Consider the following 19,432-nt stretch of genomic DNA (forward strand, 5'->3'; position numbering starts at 1 on the left):
GATAAAACTTCCCTCAGAGAGCCTTAACATAAAAAATATATGCATATAACATCAGTAAAATTTGTTTAAAATTCTTCAGCAGTTAAAAGTTTTAATTAAAATTAGGCCTATTCAATTTAGATTTGTTCTTTACCCTCGGTGTGCTGTGCTCTTTAATCACATACATCCCCCTCCTCGAAAGCCAAGTCCTAGTTATGCCAGAACTATATAGCCTATGGTAGCAATAATCTCTCTATCTACAGATGAAAATTAGTAAATCTTTCCTTAAAAACTATAAAAAAGCTGCATTCCTTATTTTACATTTATTACTTTAGCCTTTTTCTTTGTCTACCATCACGGTCACAGTTATTCCACATTAAACATTAAATACTACAAATATTAAGGTATTGAAATAAATATTGAGTTGTAATAATGTTTTTTATATGTAAAGAAAACTTAGGTCAGCCCTTTCAGATACCATTTCTGAAGACAGAAACAATTTAAATTGTTTTGACTATTCAACAAAGAATGATAGGAGTTTGAAGGGGAATTTTGGGACATCTAAAACACCTGAAGAAAGGCGGTTCTAGTTAAGGATCTGGATGTTTTACATTATATACATGATAAGTGACTGGTAAGGTAGTGACATGCTTTTATTTATACAAAATTAATTTCCTTAAGAAAAAAATTATCAAAAAACATGTATTTTCTTAAATTAAACATTTTAACATCTGTTTGTAAAAATTAACATCTTAATGGTTTTAATTTTTGTTCCTTAACACTGTTATTTTGCTGAAATGTTTTGCTGTTTTTTTTACATGAATATGTTTGTAGAGTTTAGATATATACCTTTATATACAAAAAGTTATTTTTAGTGCAGTTTTTAAAATTTTTGTTATTGTTGTTTTTTTAAGTCATTTTCACTATCCGTGTTCGTGTCTCATCACGTAAACGAATCTAATCGTCTGTGCATCCCATATTTCCATAGAACAATAAACATTAAAAATTAAATCATAAAATACTTCAGGATGGGTGACATGCAACAACATGCGGTTGCTATCTGTACAGTGCAACTGCATCGAACTCACAGGAAGTGCTGACATCTAGCAGAAAAGCCAGAACTACTTGCTTGATGTGCGGCTGTCATAGAAATGCTTCTTGCTCAATATTATGACAGACAACAGTATAAAACAGGAACAATGTACTTATGCTTAGCACACTTTTATGCATATGCTATGAACGTAATATTACATAAAAAACCATGAAAGGGTTAAAAAGTACTGAACTCACACCCAGAGTGTAAAAATTTACATTTTTATCAGCCATTTTTATTTGGGCCCGATTACAAAGTTGTCTACCTTTCCTATTTTAAATGCCTGTAATTCCACATAGAGTGATATTCTGTGTCCTTTTACAGTATTGATTACAGAACAGCGCTGTTTTAGGCTTTGGTTTCTCATAATTTTTTCCCATCTGGTTTGGTTCTTTTGATCTTCGATTTGTTTTGATTCACTCATGTCACTTGGGCTGTCACCATAAATCTTCTTACCCACAATGTCTGACAACATTTAGTTGGAGATGGTAATGAGTTTCCTGCGCAAATAAAAACAAAGAGTAATATTAATAGACTTTAAGTGCAAGGAAGTGTGCATTTAACTTTGGCAAATCATTCCATGATGCAATAAAGTTTCAAACATGAATTCTTTTTATTCTGAAATATGATTTTAACAAAGAATTCAGTCATATAATATTTTTATAGAAAACTTAAAAAAGTTGTTGTAAACTCTCCATAGCTATTAATTTAATCCTAAAAATTATTAAGAAAATTTGTTAATATTTTAACCCATAAAAAACATTCATGAGCCGCTTATATAAGGAGATGAATTTTGCTCTAAAACACTTTATGTTCATAGCATACTTAGGGTAAGCTGAAGTGTATACTTATTGGAACCACTGTATCAGATGAACAATTCTCAACTGCAATCTTTTGTAAAAAGCCGGCATCACTATTTTACCTGAGATTGGTAACGCTGCAGAATGTTTCTGCAGTACTTGTACCCAGTGTCGCTGTTTTTCACTTGATAAATAATTTTGTTATGGAAATAAAAGTAGTAAATGAAACAGATTATTTTTCTTTTCACTCTGGAGATTTAAGAATTGTTCAATAAAATCTCAATGATAGTATTCTTATTGTAGTTCTAAAGTGAATACAGTATTCTTTTAATATACAATAATTACCTTAAATATCATGACTACCAAGACTCTTATTAATTATGTGTGGGGCAATCATTTCTGAAACACAATAACACATTAGCTCATAGTGTTCTAACTAATTTCAAAATGCTGCTTTACATTGGTTGTACATGATTATGGTCTCAAAAGTGGAAAGAGCAAGAATATTACTGATTTTAGAGGGATACAAACAATAAGTTAATGTGTTATAAAAAATGGAGAATTTAATTTGAATTCTTTTGGTTTTTGTCATGGAAGAATATAATATCAATTCTTTATTCACTATGGGTTACTCTGTAACTTGTTCCTTTTCAACTATTTATGAACACGAGATTTTAACTTGTATTTTAATGTATTTAAAAAGAACATGATTTAAAAAAATCTTCATTTATTTTAATTTATTTTGAGTGATTATTTGAATTACGAGGCATGATGTTCTTCAAAATTCTGCCTGAACCCTTAAACTGATTTCCAGAGAAGACCTTTAAAACTTTTTCGAGAGATTTGCTGCTGGAGTGTCCAACCTATACTATGAAAGTATTTGTTTAATGGAGAACACACAACTTTTGACAAACACTGATACATAGACTAATTGTAATGTAAACATTATGATCTTTGCTCTGTTCTAAGAATATGTGCAATGAAAAAATGTTCTATTCCATTCTATTGTATTCATCAGTTTTATAATTGGAATATACATATTCCACTAAAATCCTTAGTTAAGTATTCAACCGTATAAAGACTAACTACTTGGCTGAAAATATGTTTGCCTGATGGTCATATAACTATTCTTTACAAGTCTGACGGTTAATTTTAAGATAAAAACATATCTGAGGAAAAAATATATATATAATATTTTTAACCCTTCCCATATAAAACATACTCAAAGTAGTTGGTTGAATTTGTACGTAATCTTTAAAAAAGTAATAAAATCTGCTTCTATTGTTGGGTAGGTTTTCAATAACGAAAAAGAACATGTAAAATGGGTATGATTATTAATAGGCTGTATGTAGACAATATTTCTTAGACTTTTACTGTCTATTTAAGCAATTAAATATATATTAATATTGTCAAAGACATTAGTTAGAGTAAAACCCAAAGCCAATATATTAGCTAAATTCAATTAAACCTAATGGAGAGGGAGTCCCAGTAAGTAAACAATACTCTGTAGGATTAACTCAGTGCCTTATTGGTAATTGGACCTTAACTAAACTGTGCCCTTGGGTTATGAGCAAACTTCTGCCAATTTGATCCAACAAAACTGAAACATAGAACAAAGAGAAGTATTATTTAAAAGCCTGATTTATTTTAATATACTACTCAAATTTAGTGTAATAAACGTAACTTTTGTCTACCAGTAAATGGTGCACTTCTTTGAATATAATAAATTGTTTGTATTTAAACAATTAGTTTTGAATTTGGAATGTTATTTTTAAATTTTTAAAATATGTTTCCATTAAAACCTGCAATTAAATGGGTAGTCAAACATTATATAGGTAGGTCAGATGACCATTCAAAAATAATTATTTTTATCAATGAAAAAGGAGTTAAGGACATTTGTATTAACAATCTGTTTTAGACGATTTTCAAAGAAATTTGACTATAGTAAATTTATTTCTCTAAGCTTGAAACAATGACATATGGTAAAAAAGCGTCTACTTCCATTCATAATAATCTACTTCTAGCTTAAGATATTTCCGGTGCCTTAGTAATGTTTGCTTTTTGTTTGAATCAAGAAAGTATACACCAACAAAATTTATAATGGAAACAAATCTGTTAAAATTTAAAAAAGAAGTCAAAGATTATTTAACTAATTTGTCTCTATATTCTTTTGAGGAATATTTCAATACAAAAACCAATTAATTCATTTAAAGAAGAATTGAAGATAAATTGTTGAGATGTTACGATTGTATTTTTTTTTTTTACTTATATTTTAAAATTAATATTAGTATTTAGTTTCATTGTAGTGACGCTATTCTTTGTACCTTGTACATATTACAGAATAAAGTAGTTTGACTATGACTATGACTATGACTATGCATTGGTCTGAAAAGTCTGCTTTGGTTAAAAAACAGCTACTTTGTCATTGTAATCTACTTCTGGTCTAAGTTATTTCTGGTGTAGACAGACAGACATAAATAAAATGTTTCCAGCCCCTTGAGCTAAAAGCTTTGCTGATGCTTAGCTAATAATGTGAAAACACTGGAACTTGACACAATGATTGTAGTATTTCGTGTTACTTCTGGCGCTATACAGGTTTGAAGAGTTAAACAAAATATATATGTATTACGAATGTCTGAATCTCTATTTAAAATTATGTTTTGTGATAGTTTACAGCTATATGAAATAAAAATATTTAAAAATGTTTATTCATGTTAGATTTCTATCACTTTTGGGTTTAAATATTACTTTTGTTGTTTATTTGTAGACGCAATTATTTTATTACTTGATTCCACAAACTTCCTGAAAAAAGTCTTGTCATTTTTGTTTGTTAAATCCTGTTAGATAACTAAAATGTATTGATTGGTGGTGTTGACTACTTCCCTGCACGTTTCAAACAATATTAAAATTTGTTGGCAGCTGATTTGGAATGTATTTTATAAATTATAAGTTCATTTATCATAATTAAGGCATATTTTAAGTTTACAACCTATTACAATGTTTTACTTCCTAATTGTAGCCTGTTTTCTTCTTACCTCTCAGTTCTTCACAATTTTTTTGCATTCTAATTATTTCCTGTTTTTGAGCCTCAATGTAGCCTGATAGTTTCTCATTTTGCCTCTCAAGATCCTCTATGCGCCCTTTGATTCTTTCTGCTTGCTCTGCTTTCCTCTTTCGGCATCTTTCTACAGCCTGCAAGTGATAGCAATGTGTACATTCTTTTTAGAAGAAGACAAGGTTTGACAGATGCTTGAACACACATTACGAACTTAACTCCCACTTAGGATAGGAGGGTGGTAATTTCCTGATTTCTGACATTCTCTGTAGTGGTAACCTTGTGAATGTATTAGAGTTCTCTTTGTTGTCTTGGAAGAGTTATAGGTATGATTTCTGTCACACCGTTAATGTGTGAGTTCCAAACTTATGAAGGTCTTGATCATAGTTTAGTTTACTTAATTTTTTCATTTTAACTAGTGGTTACAAAATATTGCAAAATAATATTACTGGCTAAAAATATATTAATTGCTTATTATACACATATATGGAATCTCCTAAAAACGGCATTGGCAACTTACTTTAAAACAAATTTTAGATTTCTAATAACATTTTGTAAGTTTTCATAGAGTAAGAAAATAAAATTATCATTCATAAGTAATTTTCAAATCACATTGTAATAATATTTAGTATTGCAAATGGGATGAATCATAAAATCCTTTTTTTTGATGTTTTAATAAATAAAACAATACATTTTGTGACATATGAGAAAGATTAAGTACTGAAAGATCAATTTGATTTTTTTATTAAGAATAACTACCCAAATGTAATCAATAAAAATAAAAAAAACATTTTATATTCAATATTTAGTTTAATAAAAGTTTTGATATATATGATAGCTACAATTAGTTCTCGTAACATCGTATAGTAATTATATTATATAGTCAACTGTCACAGATATATTTTATTAACTGAATAAATGAAAGAATGGACAAAATACTTTTAAATTTACTTGAATGAATAAAGGATTGTTCTCTTTTTCTGTGGTAGAAATAGAAATACACAAAATTTAAATTGATATTAAAATTACACTATTAATTTTTCAAAAACAAGTCATACCTCATTGTTTCTATTCCTATGCTGCCTGTAAATCTCATCCTTTCCACTGTCAGAGTCAGAGTGGCATTTGAGTGACCGATGTTTTATTGTCGGTCTCTGTTCATTGGAGGTTTCCATTCTAAACATATAAATTGGGCTCTGATAAAGTTTACCTTTGAATTTACCAGTTATAATTGAAAAACCCTTGTTTCTATCACATTTGATAACAACAAATATTGTTAAATGACTTAAACTAATAGTGAACTGTAAAAAATAAAATAAAATAAATACAATTCTTAAGAAAATATGCTTCAAACCTTTCTTTTTATTTGAAAATACATAATACAAATAATTTTGCTCTGAGATGAAGTGTTATTGAAATTTTCCATGAAACTTTAGCCTATTATGCAAGATATAATTCAATGAAGGTACTTGTCTCTCATCTGGCCATGATATCGGCAAAGATATGTCCATGGTCTCCAATCAGTGGGTGATCCAGTGAAGCAGCTATCTCTTTAGTATGATCACAGGGAAAAAATAATAGTAAATAATAGGGATAATAAATTAATAGTAATAAATTAAATTATTACTAACCAAATATAATACTAAATTGTTGGTAAGATCCCAAAAGGGTCTTCTTAAAATAATGTTGTGTGTCCGTCTGTGTGATAGCTCTTTATAGGAAGGTCCTAGTGAAGGAACTTGGTACACGAGATCCCCTTCGTCTAAGGAATAACGTTATTGATTTTGGTGTCAAAAGTTCCAAGGGCAATCCATTTTACTGACTGCCCATTTGGTCTTCCTGTATGATAGAACTCTTGATAGAAAGGCCTTATAGACTTGAAACAGTGCAGAGTTTCACCTTAGTCTGTATGTCTGTTCCTATGTACAATAACTTTTTCGTTACGTTCTGTCGGGCTCTTTGATGCTCTGTTGTATCAGTTTACAAATTATTCTCTCAAATACTTTAGAAAATGAAGGTATTGTAGCTATAGGTCTATAATTGTTTTGAAATACAAGATTTTAGTATAAGATTTGGTATTTCGTTATGATCACAAACAAGCCTTTGAAGATTGAAGATAAGATGACCTTATACTAGAATACAATTTTCAGATTTCAATATACATTTGTAAAAGCTCATTAAAATATCTGATAATGTTTCTGAACCAGAAAATAAATTTTTTTGATACATATGACCTTGATTTTCTCACTAATTTTAGATTTAGGAGTGTTAGTAGCTTTCGTAATAATGTTTCAAATAGTTAGTTTGTTTATTTAAATTTTGAATAGAATACATTAACTGTTTGTGTACACATTCCAAGAACAATTTTTTGTAAACTTTTTATAAACTACAAAATGTTTGCCATTTGATTTTATACATTCATAATATGTTTTACTGTGTTTGAACTAGTAAGTTTTATTCCTTAGGTTTGAAAAGTGTTATAGAGTTCTCTGGTCAGTTACAGCAACGTTTGTTCTTATAATATATTTTTATTATGATATCTCATAAGGTTTTAAGATTGAATCTATTCAAAATGATGAGAAGTATACAATTACATCGAGGAAATACGATCGAATGAAATAATTCCTTTAATTTCATAATGGATTCAGAATAAAAATAATACAGAAATAATACCTACACAAGGCTAGAATATATTCATTGGCCAATCTCAACCAATAAAAATTGCCATGATAGCAGTCATTTGTATTTGATCAAAATTTATACAGGGTGAGTGGCTCTTGGTGTGACAAAATTTTTTGGGTTATAATGCATTGTAAATGTGATACAATGGCGGTTATAAAAAAGTCTAACTCCAAAAATTAGGTATGAAATGAATTATTTTCAGTTTTTCTAAAAAAAAACCGTGTTTTTGTATGTAAATCTGATATTTCTCAGCAACGTATAGACATATGTGAGCAAACTACATCATTTTTTAGATTCTCCGTTAAACTTTCAATTTGAAAAAGTTATCGGTTTTAACAGTAAGAAAAGAAAATTAAGCTTCAGGTCGATTCAAATGGCAAAGCTGCTAAGTTTCAGAAAAACTGAAATATCATTGAACTCCATCTTTTTACCACACCCTGTACACAAGAATGTGTCAAGTGATATTAAAAGCTTTGCCATTTAATAGGCTTTAAAATGGTATGCCATATGACCATAGTTAAGTATTCGGTAACCGACTTTAAGCGGTTTGAATATTAAAAAACATGCAAGCTACAAAAAGATTAAAACAATTTAATAACAACTGTACTTAATTTTCATGTTTCATAAAACTGCCTCATAAAACAAGGAATTGAAGATTACAAAAAAGTAAAGCAGTTTAAAATAATTTGTGGATTCTAGTTATGGATTAATGGTCACATCCTTTATCCATGTATTAATTCCTTATCTTATCACTTTCACCAGTATTGTGCATTCATTCCTTATCTTGTTTTGTAAGACCAGTGTCCACATGAATTACTTCTACCTCCAATAAACTATTTTTCTGCTCAGTTTAGTCATTAAAATGTGGAGGGGCTTCATCCCGAAGCTCGCCTCTTTCAACATTGTTCAAAACCATCCAGAAGGTTAGGTAGGCCGTGTTGCAAAAAAATAGTTTGTTCTTTTACAGTTCCATCGAATATGTGACATTTTAATGATAATACGTTGCTGAGAAATATCAGATTTACATACAAGAACACGGTTTTTTTAGAAAAACTGAAAATAATTCATTTCATACCTAATTTTTGGAGTTAGACTTTTTTATAACCGCCATTGTATCACATTTACATTGCATTATAGCCCAAAAAATTTTGTCACACCAAGAGCCACTCACCCTGTATAAACTATTTCCAACATAAACCCAAAATGACAAGTATTTTAGAAATATTAAGAAATTTTAAACTACACCTATTCATTCTGATACAATGTATTCTGCCAAACAGGTTTAACACTAATTTAATTTCCATTAAATTCAAACTCAGTATATTGTGGAAGAATGTGCAACAACAGTATGGGAATCTCTGACATAAGAACCTGTAATGCCTTCAGGAACAATACCAAGAAGACATATGACACAACATTATGTGGCTTTGGTTCCTACACCGTGGATAGTGGAGGTGTTTGGATTGAAATATCCTAAATTGAACCAGTGGTGGTGATTTCTACGATGTACAGAATCTGTTCAGGAGTGATATCAGAAGCGCGTGTAGCAAATGTTTGCTTGTGAGAAGTATGAGCCAATTTACTAAGGTTTAAATTTTTCATGAGTAAGAGAAACTAGCTATCTGAATTTATAGTTAAAGATTTGTTGATTTTAATTGGACATTTTTTGAGCAACATTAATGATTCAGATTTTGAAATAAAATATACACTTTTTACTAGAGAAGGCAAAGAACTGTTTTGTAATTTGAGACATTTGAGTTTGGATAACATCAAAGTTAAAATTGTATTATTATTACTTAAATTTGAAAACAATTTGGATTGTTACATTAACATATAATTTAATATTGATTGTGCTTTTGACATGCACATAAAACACTTTCTGGGTGTAGCAGCAGGGACTGCTTTTCTGAGCAGAATCTGACAGGAACTTTTTGGTCTATCTAAGAAATATTTTCTGATTGTTTTTAAGTTATTGAAGTGTCTCCTTTTTAGTTTGGTTTATGAAAATATATTTATTTCATTCTTTTGCCCTTATTTCGAGAATCTGGAGGCTTTATTTTAGTTTATTTTAAGTGAGAAGAGTACATTTATATTTAATTAAACTTAAAACTTCATTTTTGCCCCTCTTCTTATTCTTAGAATTTAAGTGAAATTACTAAAAACATTTATAAAAGTGCCTAGCTGAAAGAAAGTATTAAATTTTTGTTCATAGCTTCAATGAAAATTAAATAAAAAATAATTGACTTTTTCAAATTGTTTTAGTGAAAATCTGTGCCTCTATAACTTTTTTTCAACTTTAGTTTAAACTATTTACATTAAATAAACTATTTTGTTCAAATTTTACTTTGAGTTTTTCCTTTGTAGCCACGTTTTATATGTGATTTAACAAGCATTTTTTAAATTATAGTTTAAACATACACACATTCATTTCATATGAGTGTAAACAATGATAAACAAACAAGCTGATATTGTCAGTCTATGTTTAGCTAATTGGTTGATAATAACTTGGTTAGTGGATTGAGATTAACTTCCTGAGTAATAAGGCTGTTATCAGTATGATGAGATATCAGCTGTTTAAAATCAAAGAAACATTCTCGTAAAGTTAACATTGAAACTTTGGAAGTGAGTTACACTACTTAAAATCCACAAAAGAATGAAAGAGCTTTCAATTAATACGAAATATGTATGGAAATAATAATTTTGATACCTATAATCAGTGTACAAAAATAAAAAGTTCTTCTAATAATGTAGAGTACAGTATATTGGAATATTTTGTTTTAAACTTCCACATATCCTTAAATTATTGATCTTGACAATTTAAAAAAACATTTCATGATTTTATTTATAACTGAAGCCAGCTTCTGTATTACTGATTGCCCTACAACCACACCTAAAATATCAGAATATTAAACATAACCTTAAAACTAGCCTGATTAGAAAAATTACATTGATTAAAATTTTAAATAAAAGCATGGTAGTTTTGGAAGTTAAAAGAGAATAATGATTTATTCAATTAATCAAATTACATGTTTAATATGTGCTATTATTTATTGAATTTATATACTGGATACTAAAATTAATAGCATAAAAATACATTTGTTTGCTACATCAAACCAGAATAATGTACAAACCTCAAACAGTGATACTAAACAGAAGCAAAAGACCAATATTACTGACTGTGCTATCAAATTAACTTAACCACACTCTTGCTATCAGCCTTCTTCTTCTTCTTTCTCAGCTTTTTATTTGAAACCACCAGTGACAATTTATTTTCTTTAACAAATAGTAGGTCAGAACTGAACCTGGCATAAGTAAAGTGGTGAAATTGTTTATAATTAAATGTACACATGTGCCCATAAGTAAACATTTTTATTTTGATGCAATGTTTTATATATCACAGTGAAGAGTATGAGAAATCTGACTGATAGCTTTCCTTGTGTATAAAGACAAAAATTTGTGGAATTATCTCATAGTAACATAATGGTTTGTAATTTTTATTCTGGACCTTCATACTTGATACTATGGAAAATATTGTTCAAGTTCATGTAATAGATTCGATACTTTAATTAAATTACGTTAAATGTAATAATTTTCTAACACTTTTTACAGGACAATACAATTATCCATATAGCTCCTACAGTACTTCCTGTATAGGTGGGTGTGGTATTTATAATCAACTATCTTCCACAATAATATTTATACATTTACTGGGCAGTAACAATACACACTGCATTCATTATAAGCAATAGTGTACTGAATGTCACACATTTAGTTATTTGCCTCTTAAGCTAATCACTCAACCCTATACCTACAAACATGTACTTTATGAAACACACATGAATGACATTTCAGCATGTCCAGTTCTCATTTCAGATTTTTATGTTGAATGTTTTAAATGTATCAATGACTCGTAATGAATTCATCAACAAAGTAGAAAGTGTTTTACAACAAATGATACTTCAAACAAACTTTTAATTAATTTGAACTGTTAAGATGTTTCATTCTGTCAGGGAGCCCATTGATTAACTAGATTTCATCCAATACAGCTAAATATTTGGGAGCTGTGTCATTGATTCTGAACTACTTAAAATCGCCTTTGGCAATCACCTTTTAAATGCCGGATTTTAAAGGTTTAGCCAAGAAAAACTGAACGTAAGGACTAAAAATTAAGTGACACAAAAACAACTCCGTGTTGAGATAATTTGGGATTGAAGTACAGTAAGCTTAATAGTATTTATAAATTATTTATACTCTGTAATATAGTTTAAAAAAATAAAAATTTTTACTACAGTAAATGCTTTACAGTGTAATACAGAGTAATCAAGATGTGGAGTATTAGAATAGTTTAAAGCTATTGTAACATATTATAAAAGAATGAATTTGCTTTTGATATAAACAAATCAATGTAAAATAGGTACAGCATCTTTTGGTCAGAGATAATAGGCTGGGCTCAGGGGCTGCTTCAGAGGAGGATTTAATGGAATAATGCATACAGCTGATAATGTGTAAAGCATTTATTCTTTCTGTAACTATAACAAGCTCTTTATAGTTCATGAATTTATTTTTGGCTATAACTTTCAACAGGTCACTTTTTTGACCTTTTATTGTGTTAATAATACAAAAACACAATTAATTGAAATATTTTGGCATTTCAAATTCCTCAATAAATCTGATTGAATTGTATTTAAAATCCACAGGTGTAGAAAGAGTTTGTGTCAGTGAAAGCTTCACTAAGTTTAAAATCCAATTTTGTGAATACTTAGTTGTTGCTTGTGGATAGAGAGCATACACAGGGAGGTGTTGAAATTTTTAAAGCCACTAATATAGAGTACAAAGTGAAAACATTAAGTATAGAACAGTGAAGACTTAATATGGTGTGTGAATGGCAGCAGTGAGGATTAGTATTACTAAAAATAGAAAATTCATATCAATGGAGAGTAGAAACCACCTATGTAATTTGCTTGCTGAAACAAAAGACAAACTGAGAGATTTTAATTTTGACAGTTAAGTGTTTAGTGAAACATACACAGTCAGTGAGACTCAATATTTCACACATTAATCTGTCACCAACTAGTATATCACATCACTTAATTGTACACATCTTAATTGAAATAGTATGTGTAAATATCAATCCACCTTTTTTTCAAGGTTATTGGAATTTCTTACTATACTGGGCCATACTGCTCTCTTTAGCTCTGACATTTAATAAGAAAACTGTCATCAGCAACAAGAAAATTGATTACTAAAACAAATATTGAACAACTAAAAAGAGTACAATAAAGTATAATTAGAATTTACATATATTTTAACAGTAGCTGTAAATACAGAGTGTCTTTATAAATACCTATATAAGTACACAATCAAAATTGAAGTTTTTCTCCAGGTACAGAGTATTAAGAGAAGAAATTATTAACAGTAAGGAAAGATAATCTATGGGGACATGGTAAGACAGATTTAATACTATATTAAAACGCTAAGAAAAAAAGGTAATATTAGACAAATAAAAATAAAAGTAACAGAATTTGGTTGGGCTTACTATCTCTAGTATAATTGGCTGAGTTGTAGATTATGGATTTTAAAACCAAGATACTATGTACAATATAGTTTTAACCTTTTATTGTTTAATTTATAAAGCTTTACCTGAATTACCCTTAATATTAGAGAAATGATTATATATACTTGATTCTAGGCCACAAGATTTTGTACATACTTAGGCCAGATTTAGCGTATAAGAACACTTAAGAGTTATAGTGATAAATTCACACAAAAATTATCTTTTCATCACCATTTAATTTATAATACTTGAAACATAAATCTATTATACAGAATTCATAGAAAGAGGGAACAATGTCATTTTCACACAGTAGGGAACTTTCATCAGTACAAAGCCCATGTTTTAAGAATTTGTGGTGCAGCAGTGGGGTTGGTGTGTAGACTTGTGATACTTCGAAGCTAGTATAACGAGATAGCCCATTTAGTCCCACACATTTAGTCATTCTGACAGAATCTCCCTTTTGTTATTAAGATATCTGAAAGCATGCTATATTTAAAAAATGTGTGCCCCTCTACCATCAATTGTTCATCGCCTAAACCCGCCATTCCTATCCACCCCCTCCCATCATCCATTAGTCAGCCCTGTTCAGTAACACATATATTAATTTACTCCTTACCAGGCCCATACTCATACAGTATTTTTTGGACAATTTTACCGGGGCCTGGGCTCTCAGGGGCCACAAACTAGGGCTCCGCCACATTGTCTATTTGAAAGAATAGTTTCGGAAATAGCTCAATCTAATTACTGTAACGCTGTTATGGGCTGAATTTGTAATATCGGTCATTACAATTTCGAAGAAACTGTGACAATGTACAGTTCCCTTAGATGACTGCTTCTTGATATCTGATATCTTTTGGCCTAGAATCAAATAACTATTTCTGGAATTTAAGTGGTAATCCAGGTATAAAGCTTTCTAAAGCTGGACAAAGTAAACAATGAAAGATTGAAACAACGTCACACAAAGTATCTTGGTTTTGCAATCCTTAATCCTGGAACTAAGCCGATTACACAGGAGAAACAAGTCCAATCTAAAACGTCTTTCTTTTGTTTTTAACTGTTTTTTATTCATTATTTTTCCTTAGATTTAAAAATAATACGTTTAATCACTGCTTGGTATGCAAATTCTGTAACTAACATAAATTTAAAGGTGTAATTTTTATAGTTTGTTTAGTGTATCCAAGACAGCTTTTTGTAGTGTGCATCATGATGAAACACAATGTATTGCCTGAGCTCCAGCAAAGACATCAATATTTTGGTATTTGCAAAACCACGTTAGTCTGTAGTATGAGCATGCCCAAGACTTTTCATATCTTTGGTTATATGTAAAATTTATGATTTACACCATTAAAACCTAAGAGGTGTTCCAATCTAGATTTGTCAGAATTCTCTAATAGTGAGTAAGGGCGAGGTAGACACTATATCGCGTAGTACGTAAAGAAACTATTTTGTCTATATCTTGGTGATATTTATTTTTTCAAGTTATAGTATCTCAGTTTAGAAGGCCTCTCCTGGAGGTGTTACAAAGAACTATTAATTGAATGTAATTACAAATTTTAAAAAAAACTATTTAACATTTTAAAATATGTAGTAAATTTTTTACACATTGTTTAAAACTATTCTTCTATCAAAATTCTAAATTTTAATACTGCTTGTAAGTTGCCAAGTTAAAAATTCAAACCGACCTTAAATCTGGAGTTGCTTTATAGATAATAACTTTAAGTTTCATGTAAATGTATAAAAGTACAAAGCGTGCTATGATAAGTATAACTGTGATGAGGATGTTGCATATTGTAACCGTAACATGAAGAGCTCAATGGGTAATAAAAGAAAATGCGGTATATCTCAAGAAAACTGTTCTACTTTAGGAAATGGTGAGATAAAAATGTTTACACCACAGTTTATGTGTATGTTCAAGGATCGGGGTAGGATATACACATGTTTTATGTGACAACCCTTGTTTACTGGTATTATACCATAGGGTGGTGAGATACTACTTATGCTTCGAATAAAACAATTTTACGGCATAGTTTAAAAAAAAGTTCAGTTTCTACAAAGTGAATGGTAATATTATTTATAATTTGTTTTATTAGTGAAGGATGTGAAAAACATTTTTTTAAGTGTGCATGAAATATTATTATTTTCAAATCTGATTGTAAATTGTACATTACAAAACAATGTTTGGCTTTAGTCGTATCAATAAAATTCATTGAAGGAAATACTGACCAAACTAATTTCTTGCTAGTTTGAAATGTAACAAAATATCAAAACTGTTAATTTTGCTATAGTTTTGATTTATAATTAACTCATTATAATCATGGTTTACTTGAAGTACATTAGTTTATTTATAACAAACCATTGCTCTTAAAGTTTTTCCCCTAAAATTTGCTTCACAAGGACAACAAAATATATGTTAGGATTTTTGGAAGTTATGTGGCAACATTTCTGGAATAACATTTATTTTAAGTAACTTTAAAGACATTTTACCTTAGCTTATTGGCTGAGCCTTAGCAAAGTCTAACCTTGAGGGACTGAAAATTTCATTTTGTCTATATGACTAGTATGTCTGTCTGTCTGCATGACATTGTGAACAAACTAACCTATAGATTGGAAATTTTGTATGACACTTCATTTTTACATAGACAAAAATGAGTTCAATGATGTCCATCTATGGAATTTGGATTAGTGTCATTTAAACCTATCACCCAGTGGGTTGGCAAATGTCTGCTTTGGAGATGTAACATTTTCTTTTCTGTTTTCACTTACGCTCAGCAAATGAGACTAATAGTAATATGCGTTTAAAGTTATGTAAAATAACTTAAAGTCCGAAAAAGTTTTCAATTTTCTACTTAACTTTCAAACAACTATCTATACACATTTATTGTCTCTTTGCCAGAGTGATAAACTTCAATAATGCTAAACCAAATCCCATGGATGTACATATGTGCCATTATCGAAATCATTCTTGTCTAGGTGGAAATAAAGTTTCATACAAAATTTAAATCTTTCTCAAGATATCTTAAAGAAGAGTTTTTTTTTTTCCTTTCTGAGGGAAGAGGACACTTTGTCCCCGCACTTAGTCCTAAAAGGACCTTTGCGCCTCCCTTACTTTAATTTGTGCCCTCAAAAACCGAGGCTTTTGCAAAAACCAATCAGATTTAAGGGCTCCTGTTCTCTAATGTCCTTGGGGCTGAGGAGATATGCTCCCAAGTATCTTTTCCTAGTCTCTATGATGGCAGGACAATCGAGCCAAATGTGCTCCGCTGACTCTTCCTCTTCTCCACAGAGTCTACATTCGCTGCTCCGACTAAGGCCTACCTTCAGAAGGTGCTTCCTCAGAGGGCCATGTCCTGTCAACATTCCTAATATCAGTCTTATATCCTCCTTATTCTGGTCTAGGAGAGCTATCCACCCTTTTGCATAAGGAGAGATAAACATTTTGGATATTCTTAAACCCGAGGCACTACTCCAATTCTTGTATCTTGTCCTCTTTTCCCAATCTCAATATTGACCAGAGCTTTAATATTGGAGAAGGCTATCCCACAACCTGGCTCAGGCCCCACCAATGTGGATTCTGCTCCCTTTTTGGCGAGGATGTCAGCTTTTTCGTTCCCATGAATTCCTTCATGACCCGGCACCCAACCGAGTGTTACTCTGTTATTTGTTGCTAGCTCTGCTAGAGCATTCCTGCATTCCCAGACCGCTTTCGAATCAATCGAACAGGTATCCAGTGCCTTCAGTGCAGCCTGACTATCAGAGAGTATTAGGTATGATAATCCTTTTGTCCTCAACTGTGTGAGTCTTCTGGAACATGAATCTATTGCCATGACCTCCGCCTGAAAAACTGAGGCATGTATTCCTAGGGGCACAGCCATGTCGACTCCAGGTCCATGTATTCCATATCCTGCCCTAGAGTCTAGGAGTGAACCATTGGTGAAAAACTTCAGGACTCCTTTTTTAGGGTAGGCCTCCCTTTTAATCCATTCCTCCCTACTTCCGATAGAGACTGTGTATGGTTTTTCAAAGGAGTATTTCTTAACCATAGTATCCGATACTTTGGTTAGCATTTCAGCCTCAGGAAAATTTTCCAATATCTTCATGTGGCCTTCTAGGGAGGTAACATATATTACCTTTGTTCCTAGAAGCTTCATTGCGCTCATCGCAGCTGTTCTCATCACCTCCTGGCCAAGAGGAGTGTAACCCAGGACTGCTTCTCATTGCTCCCGTGATGCTTAAGCAAGCTAACCTTTGAAGACTCTGTAGCCTTTTTGCAGCTGTTGTTTGTTCGACCTTCGGCCACCACACTAAGGCAGCATATGTGACCATTGGTTTTACTATGGTTTCGTAAATCCAATATATCATTTTGGGTTTAAGTCCCCATTTAAATCCAAAGAGTCTCTTACAGGCCCCAAGGGCCATTATTGCTTTGGATGTCCTGTTTCTAATATGGGAGTTCCAAGTGAGCTTCTCATCCAGGATTAAACCCAGATACTTCACTTCCTTTGTTTGGTTAATGCTGATTCCCTCCAGGACCGGTTTTGCTAGCTGGAATTTCCTTTTCCTGGTAAAGGTAATCACACTAGTTTTTGATGGGTTGATCCGCAGACCTTCCCCATGACACCAGTTGCTTATGAAGTTCAGTTCTGTTTGTGTTAGGCGTTCCAGCCTGCCTATGTTTTTCCCTTTAATCATAAGCACTAGGTCGTCCGCATAACATAGTAGCCTTATTCCCCTCTTCTCTGCTATTCTTAGGAGATCATCCACTACCATCGCCTACAGGAGAGGAGACAAGACCCCCCCTGGGGGCAGCCTCTTTGGGCCGTGATCGCAGGCGATTCGTCCCCGTACTTGGCTTTCACCTGTCTGCTTTTTAGGAGGGCTACTATCCATTTGACTACGTCTGGGGAAACTCCAAAACGTTCCATCGCAGTCTCCATGGATTGATATGCTACTCGGTCGAAAGCTCCTTCGATGTCCATAAAGACGCTGACTAAGGCTTCTTTTTTTCGAAGGTATTCTCCACCTCCCTCACTAAACTGTGGAGAGCAGTGGTGGTTGATTTTCCTTCTATGTAGGCGTGTTGTGTGGGACTAAGCGGGTGTTCCAGTAATATTACGTCCCTTATGTGTCTATTTATTATTTTTTCCATAGTTTTCACCATGAAGGAGGTTAAGCTTATGGGTCTGTACGAACTGGGTTTTGTTGGATCCCTGTCATTTTTTCGCAAGAACACCACTAGTGCTATCCTCCAGTTCTTTGGTATATATCCTAAGGCGAAACTGCTTCTAAATAGAATGCTAAGAGTATTTAGTAAGATATCCAGCCCCTCTTGAAGAAGGGCTGGAAAAACTCCATCCGCCCCAGGAGATTTAAATGGCTTAAACGGTCTTATCGCCCATTTAATTCTTTCGTGTGTGAATAGTCTGTTAGACAACTGTCTGGCTTTTGCCACCTCCCAACTGGATCCCCCCCATATAGAGAATAAGTATCCTCATTACGAGTTAGCTGACCCCCCGGGAAGTGTGTCTCCAGAAGTAGTTCTAGGGTCTCCTTCCTGTTCATTGTTAGGTCTCCATTGTCCTTTACTAGAGTCCCCATAGAATTAGTATGCTCCGTTTGGAGAGTTTTTTGAAGCCTGGATGCCTCGGGAAGACTGTTAATATTTTTACAAAAATTCCTCCAGGTTCTTCTTTTATTCGTTCTAAGTTCTTTTTTATATTCATTTTGAGCCTCTAGATAAGGGAGCCAATCGTCTGTCCGTTTTGCCCATTTTAATAATTTCCTCGTTTTGTTTCTTAATGTTTCCAACCTCCCAGTCCACCACGGTACATCCCTCTTCAACCAGTTTTGCCTGGGAGGACAGTTTTTCTCGTAGGCCTTGATTATAGCTTGATCTACTATTTGTGCAGACCTTTCTAATTCAAATTCATTTTTCTGGAAGGGTCCTATTTCTTCCAACTCTTCTGCTAGGGACTCTCTGTATCCTCTCCAGTTGGTAGATTTAGGAACCCTGTGGGTCACGTATCTTTCCCCTATCTCCTCTATGTCGAACCTAATTGGACAGTGGTCCGATAGTGAGGCCTCCTTGGAGACGTGCCACCTTTCAATATTTATGTTTTTGAGTCCTGTAGATAGGGTTATGTCTAGGACTTCTTTCCTATTTCTAGTTATAAAGGTTGGGCTTGACCCTCTATTTTCTAACACTAGGTCATTGCTAAACATAAACTGTAGAAGTTCCTCACCTCTTTTGTTTATGTTTGTGCTTCCCCAAT

The 19,432-nt window shown here is 32.0% G+C and overlaps 1 protein-coding gene across 3 annotated transcripts; it reads right to left on the reverse strand.

Annotated features, from left to right (window-relative positions):
- Positions 1-1,272: 1,272 nt before the first annotated feature.
- LOC124354824 (CCAAT/enhancer-binding protein 2-like) lies at positions 1,273-10,834 on the reverse strand. 3 transcript variants are annotated; one of them, XM_046805570.1, is made up of 5 exons: positions 10,741-10,834; positions 5,986-6,103; positions 4,908-5,064; positions 2,218-2,271; positions 1,273-1,572 (listed from the first exon to the last, which is right to left on the reverse strand). In XM_046805570.1, exons 2-4 carry the CDS (start codon positions 6,100-6,102, stop codon positions 2,219-2,221), a joined length of 327 nt encoding a protein of 108 aa, XP_046661526.1. In that variant the 5' UTR covers position 6,103; positions 10,741-10,834; the 3' UTR covers positions 1,273-1,572; position 2,218. The 3 variants fall into 3 exon arrangements, with proteins under 3 accessions (XP_046661526.1, XP_046661525.1, XP_046661524.1); XM_046805569.1 differs by lacking the exon at positions 2,218-2,271; XM_046805568.1 differs by lacking the exons at positions 1,273-1,572; positions 2,218-2,271 and adding an exon at positions 3,190-3,472.
- Between the last annotated feature and the right edge of the window lie 8,598 nt (positions 10,835-19,432).

This window comes from Homalodisca vitripennis, chromosome 2 (genome assembly GCF_021130785.1).
Source record: "Homalodisca vitripennis isolate AUS2020 chromosome 2, UT_GWSS_2.1, whole genome shotgun sequence".
NCBI lineage: Eukaryota > Metazoa > Arthropoda > Insecta > Hemiptera > Cicadellidae > Homalodisca > Homalodisca vitripennis.